General features: G+C 48.1%; 1 protein-coding gene across 1 annotated transcript; it reads left to right on the forward strand.

Annotated features, from left to right (window-relative positions):
• The first annotated feature begins 263 nt into the window (after positions 1-263).
• On the forward strand, positions 264-2,214 carry LOC101784353 (probable long-chain-alcohol O-fatty-acyltransferase 4). The gene is made up of 2 exons (XM_022824919.1): positions 264-1,508; positions 1,928-2,214. The coding sequence occupies exon 1, from the start codon at positions 327-329 to the stop codon at positions 1,368-1,370; it is 1,044 nt and encodes a 347-aa protein (XP_022680654.1). The 5' UTR covers positions 264-326; the 3' UTR covers positions 1,371-1,508; positions 1,928-2,214.
• Positions 2,215-7,230: the final 5,016 nt, after the last annotated feature.

Here is a 7,230-nt window from a genome sequence, read left to right on the forward strand (position 1 = left end):
ATTACGGCGCTGACTACGTGGTGATGAGCCGGGCGGTGCAAAACTGAAACCAACTTGCGAGCCCAGCGCTACGTCGTCGTGGACTCGTCCGCTGCGAGCCGAAGACGTGCGAGCCACGCGCTGGGAACGGAGCCGAGCGGACATCCTACTGGACACGCGTCATCAGTAGGAGCTGGTGCCCACGGGATCCGCGTGCGGGGAGGAGGAAGTCACGGGACACTGCCGCGGAAGTCACGGGAGGAGGAAGTGGTACAAATAACAAAAGCAATGCAAGAACCTCGGCAACAGCAGCAGAGAACCCATCGATTTCCGTTTTGTCCATCAACATGGCGACGGCGCTAATGGACGGCGAGCTCGACGCTATCGTGAAGGTCTCGGCGGCTGTGTGGGCGGCGATGTCCTACGCCCGCCTCGCCGCGGCGCGTCTCCGGCCAGGCGCGCCTCGCCTCGCCGCGCTTCTGCCCGTTGTCGCGCTCCTCTACGCGATCCCTTTCGCCTTCTGGACCACCACATTCCGCGGCACCTCGGGCTTCTTCCTCACCTGGCTCGGCTCCTTCAAGCTCCTCCTCCTCGCCACCGGCAGCGGACCCCTCGACCCCTCCCTCCGTCTCCACCAGTTCGTCTGCTCGGCCTCGCTTCCGGTGAAGCTCCGGAAGTCCACCGCCGCCGAAGAAAAGAGCAAAGCTCCCGTCCGGGGCCCCGCCAGGATGCTCCTCTGCGGCGCCGTCATCCCGGCCATCATCTACGCGTACCAATTCAAGGACTCCATGAACCGGTACCAACTCCTCGCTCTGTACACCCTGCACATCTACTTCTCGCTGGATCTCCTACTCGCCACCGTCCACACCGTGATCCACGACCTGCTCGGCATGGAGATGGAGCCGCAGGTGGACCACCCGTACCTGGCGTCGTCGCTGCGCGACTTCTGGGGCCGGCGGTGGAACCTCATGGTGCCCTCCATTCTCCGGCCGTCGGTGTTCCGCCCCGTCCGCGCGCGCCTCGGCAACGCGGCCGGCGTCATGGCGACGTTCCTCGTGTCCGGCCTCATGCACGAACTGATCTTCTACTACATCATGTGGAGCCCGCCCAGCGGCGAGGTGACCGCGTTCTTCCTCCTGCACGGCGCATGCGCTGCCGCGGAGGGCTGGTGGGCGTCGCACCCAGGGTGGTGGCGGCCCCCGCGGGCGGCCGCGGTGCCGCTAACGCTGGCGTTCGTGGCCGGGACGGGGTTCTGGCTGTTCTTCCCGGCCATGGTCAAGGGCGGCCTTGACGAGATGGTGCTGCAGGAATGCCAGGGCATGGTGGCGCTCATGGAGCAGGCCGGCCGGCGGCTCGCCGGCGCCACGGATCTCGTCTCCTCGACCATTTGACCGATTGACCAAATCAAATTGCAAGTTGGCTGTGATGATGGCTGTGTTATGTTCGCCTCACGATTTAGATCCAATGGATGCCATGGTGTGGTTGGTGGATCCGTACTTAAGGATGTGCTGATTGATACTGTTGCTTTGGTGAGCTGGGATTGCTAACTTTCCTCAATTAAATTAAATACTGTCTCTTCAGAGATCTCGGATCCCAGATTGCTGATTAAAGTGATATGCCATTGGCTAGTTTACTTTCTGGAAGATACCCGGTACCATTAGTCTAGCATTCGCAAGGGCCGCGCGGAGGTTTAAGGGCAAGCCTAACGCGGAGAGCAATCGGTAGCTTTATCAAAATGTTGTAAACAGATGCCACAGTCAAACGAGTTGAAGGCTTGAAGTCGTTACCCTCTCCAATTATATTGAGAATTTTGACACTAGAAGATAACTCTAACTCTTATATGACACCGAGTTCTATCTTTTATTCCTTATTTGACATTTTCGTCACTTTGTCACTGTTGACACCGGTTTTTGGTCAGATTTAACTGATGAGGATAAGGTTTTGACAGCCGATGGACTTGCAGAAGAAGAGACTGTTGATGACCCTGCGTTGACCAAATACAGCCACGGGCGACCAGATTCCAAAAGCCGCTAGAAGACATGGCGAATCCGATCCGAAATAGAGTTGACTCCATCAAATAAGGAAAAGTGTGGAGATTTATCTTAGTTTTAGATTCATTTGTACCGGTTCATGTCGTAACCAACTAGGATTTTTGTTTGCTCCGGGGTATAAATATAAACCCATGAGCCTTGTAATGAATAATTATCAATCAATCAATATAACCTTTCCGCGCTACACCGCCAAATTCTATGAGTAGGAGTAGAGTAGAAACTAACAAGTTTCTTCTTGCGCGAAGGGCTGCATCAGCTTCGATCTCAGGTGAGTTTGTAGATACCGTCATCGAGTCATTACATTATCTGTATCAGAACTTTGTAGGCATTGTCCAATATTATGATCCCTTGTCGTGTGGCTACTTATTGAGTTAACTTAGATTACAAGTAGAACTTTCTAGACTTTGTCCAATATTCTATTTGTCTTCAACGTTGCTCACAACTATTGAGTTGTTTGGTTTTATTAAGTTGTATCGTATCGATCTCTTAGTTTTACCAAGCGCTCTCTTAGTTTTATCAAGCGCTAACATTTATCGAACGGCTTAGATCTGATTAGGTTGTCTTTATCGGCTTCTTGATCTTGTTTAAGCGTTCACAAATTATCTGATCGTATCGGCTGGTTAGATCTCACATGCTTTACTTGATTTATATATGCTAGGTCCAATAGATTTTTGTTCCTACCCTTCGCATTGCTAGCCGTCAGATCCTTATCGTTAAAACACTACTTATGAGAGCCGATGCATCAGCTGGGTCTTATCCATATCACTTGGTAGCGGGATGATGTCATTAAGCGATGGTGGAGTGTGCGAGGCCTTGCTGCTGCGGATTAGTCTGTTAAGTTATTAGGTCGAAGTTAATATCCTCTAAGTTGTGTTACCTTATCTAAGTTCAATACACATCTCATGATATTAATTAGATCTGTTAACTTAATCGGCTCACATGTGGTGGGCAAGAGGTCTTTGCTGCTGTGTTCTAATCTTTTAAATTAACAGATTAAAGTCAATACACGTCTCATGACATTAATTAAGATCTATTAATTTATTTGATAAGCGCATGGTTAGCAGAGGCTCCTTTTATGACTTGTATCTATCTTAGTGTTGGAGGTATGCCCTAGAGGCAATCATAGAGATGATGATATTCCATCTATATCCATGATTTATATTGTGTTCCTTGAATATCCATTAAAGGCTACTCGAATTGATTTGCAATTATGTGAATTGTGTGTGAAACTCTTTACTTGTATGGTTATTCTAAAGTTATCCCTAGTCGGAGTTCATGTGAGGACACACATGAATATTAGACTAGCACATGTATTAGTTGATGACTATGTATCATAAGTCATAGACATGGAGATGTTGAACTAATAATGTGGGCACATGTGGAGACATGTGCTAGGACTGATCCAACACGAGAAGTAGTTCTCTCTTTAAACAACATATACGCTTTGTCCTTAGACCTGAGATTGTCGCATGTATTCAAGATGTGGATCGACCTACTTAGGGGCTATCAAATGCTACGCCATAACAGGGTAGTTATAAAGGTAGCTTTCGGGTTTGTCAAGAAGCATGCTATGAGACATGGTCAATCAAGATGGGATTTGCCCCTCTCTGATTAAGAGTGATATCTCTGGGCCCCTCGAGTGATCAGATCTGAAAATGCATGGCCATGCTACGTACGGTTAAGAGTTAACCTACAAAGGGATTCCGAATCACAGGATAGAGAAAGAGCGGTCGGCTTGAAGCTAGACCAAATATCGTGAGGCAAAGGGAATAGCATGTATATAATGTTGTGATGGTTTGTCTGATATGATCTTCGTGTGCATATAGGAGTTGGCACGTCTTGCTAGAGGCCGCTACCGACTATTGGGCCGAGTAGGAGTACTCGGGCCATGTCTATACGTATCCGAACCCATAGGGTCACACACTTAAGGGGCTGGAAGCCCAATTCGGATGTGATCCGAGTTGGATTAGGTTTAGAAGTACTAATGGGCCTCGGACCCAGAGGCCCGTTAGGAACCTCTATAAATAGAGGGGTGGGGGTGCCCTAGGGTTCACACCTTTTTGGCGAAACACATCTGCCGCGCCTCCCACGCCCTCGCGTGTTGCAACTCGCAGACCTAGCAGTCCGGCTTGCGACGCTTCCTCCCTGCACGTGTGGATACCTTGGAAGTGTTGCGCCTGCAGCACTTGGACGAGCCGCCGACGAGCCGCGGCACGAGGGGGATCTTGCTGCACGTGGACGAGCTACTGAGGAGCTGCTGGACGTCGATGTGATCGACTATGTACGACTACGCTGATCGACTTCGCTGCATCGACGCGAATCTACATCTTCCGCATCATTGCGTTGAGTGGTAATCCCGTGATCTTTATATGGCAGTTTTCCTGGTTTACGCGGTAGAAAATTTTATTTTGCGCTAGTATAGCCTACCTCATATCCCAACACTTAGCCCGTTGGCTCATATAGCCGATGGCACATGCCATTAATGCTCCTGTTTATTTACACCGCATGATTACATTGAACATATTTTAATGGTGTTTATTCAAAGTAACGCTTGTTTATGAGAAGGCTTAGCCGCCTATCAGTTTAGGAATTTAACATTTTCCTTGTCAATTACATGTCAAATTGACTGGCACGCCTTGCACCTTCGTGAGCCCATTTGGAACCTACACTGGAGTTAAGCAGATCTCCCAGGTCCTCCATTTTGTTCAATGTAGAAGTCTAAAGTCAGAATTCTACGTCAACACGCTCTTGGCATGCTCGGTGGGACAAATTGTCAAACATTAAGCCGATCTACGGTCGGCTCATCAGAGGAAGCCCTAATGGATGCTGCAACTGATGACATTGAAGGAAAGTTGGGACAAGGTTTTACATCAGCTGACCTTTTGGAAGAAATTGATATAGGACCAGGTGATAGGCCAAGGCCAACGTTTATAAGTTCCAAGTTACATCCTGAATTCAAGAAAAAGTTGATGGCATTAGTGAAGGAATATCGAGATTTTTTTGCTTGGGAATATTATGGAATGCTAGGTTTAAGCTGGTATATCATAGAACATCAGTTACCTGTTAAGCCGGTCTATCGGCTAGTCAAACGACTGGCTATAAGGTTCAAAGCAAAGCTATTGGAAGATATTAAGGCTAAAATTAACCGGCTATACGAAGCTAAGTTCATCAGACCCTGCCGGTATGCGGAGTGGGTTTCAAAGATTGTTCCAGTCATCAAGAAGAATGGAAAATTGAGAGTGTTGACACTATTTTTTGACATACATCAAAGATTGCGCCAAAAGGAAGCAGGAGATGCTAATGCATAGTGGAGAGATAATGGCTAGTGGAATCGGTCGATGAGGTTGCAGAGGGCTCAGCCAATGAAGTTATAAGAGATTGGCCGATGATGGTGAAAGCTGTACCGATAGAGGGAGACAGGAGCCTTGCCGATGGGATCACAAGGGTGCAGTCGATGGAGGATAATGGAGGCGTAGCCGATGGAGTCAGTCGATGCGAGCAGGAGGGTTCTAGCCGATTGGAAATGTTGGAGGTTCGGCCGACAGGAAGAAGGTTTTGGCCGATAGAGGTCAAGTTTGTTTCCGACTCCTACGCAAGTTATTTTTATTTTATTTTTTATTTTGAAAGTTTGTTTCTTTAGAGATAGATTTTATGATTTGTCATAACTGACTAGGATTAGAAATCTTGATGTATAGGGTACAAATAGGAGCCTTGTAAGGTTTGGAGATATACACATCATAATCAAGACAAATCTACTATTTTTGCAATTTACTTTCAAGTTGGCGACTTCGCCATCATTTTCTTTTCTTCACGAGTTCTTCCAAGCTAGTTGGGCTGCATCGCTTCGATCGCTAGACTATAAATTCTACGTTTACCGAATACTTTCTAGGCTTTAACTTAGGGCACATCGCTGTCATTTCGTCTAGATTTATTCACAAGTTATCGATATTTCCTAGATCTGCAAGTTTTATTCATTAAATCTTGTTGTAGTTTTTATCATAATTATCCAGCTTAGAACACGTTCCGATTGGCTTTTGTTTTATTTTCTCGTACCAATCTACTGTCACATAGCTGGTTATACCTATTTTAAGTGTTGTTCACGTAGTACTGTTTAGGTTGTATTTTACACTTTACATATACTACGTCCACATCGGGCTGATCTAGCCGATTGTCTTTTGCCTGTGTCGGCAGTCTTGCCAATACATCCTGTGGAGCGATTTGGAACGCTAGCCGATTTGCTCTTATATTTGACACTTTACATGTCCTTATCAATCAAAAGGTCAGATTGACTGGCACGCCGTGGATCGATAAGGCTACAACCTGAAAAGGAGCGAAGCAGATTCTACCGGGTTTCGTGTGTTAGTGCGCGGGAGTCGTCTCTCGATTTTTGTGTCAACACACTTTTGGCACGCCCGGTGGGACCCTACAAAGCCTCAACATATTTGCGCCTAAGACTGCCGAAGTTTCGGATGAAAACATCATCAAGATCGTGGAGAGTGAGCTCCAGGAAGATCAGAGGAGCGAGGTGGCAAGAGCTGTAGAAGAGTTCAGATTGCTATGCCTGAAATCCTTCAGCCGTACCAGGAAAGGGGAACCTATCAAGAAGCACGCCCTTTCAACTCCTCATCAAATCACCATTGCTGAAGATACAGGGAAGATGCAGGAGATGATTGACCAGGCTCTCAATCACGTGTTGATCACCCAAGCGGCAGTGATGACCAACACCGTGCACAACGCCGTTCTCAGCACTCTCTATGGTGGAAGCTCTCAGGGGTTTCACGGTCCAGCGTACGGGCCACCTAGGAGCATTCCAGTCGGAAGCGGGATGAATCCATCTATGGTAGGACAGTCAGCTTCTCAGTCGATCCAGATGTCAAGTGGAGGTTGTGGTGCTGTGTTACTCCAGAACACCAACGCTACGGCACCCTTGTTCAATCTGACGGCGAACCAACCTGCTCCAGCATACACCGTGCCGTCGCCGTTCCCAGCATCAGCATCATGGGGGGCAATAGGGATGCCATTTGGACCCGTCTGGAATCCGACCACTGGATATGGGATGCCTCCAGGGTCATTTGTTCCGACCACGAGATCTCCAGTACAACCTTGGTCACCATGGGCTTCGCAGCCAATGGTCCAGCGTTATTAGCAGAATCCACCAGAAGTCAGCAGGGAGGATGGTGTTCCGGAGCCTCACAGGGAT

The sequence above is a fragment of the Setaria italica genome, chromosome I, assembly GCF_000263155.2.
Source record: "Setaria italica strain Yugu1 chromosome I, Setaria_italica_v2.0, whole genome shotgun sequence".
In the NCBI taxonomy this organism is placed as follows: Eukaryota; Viridiplantae; Streptophyta; class Magnoliopsida; order Poales; family Poaceae; genus Setaria; species Setaria italica.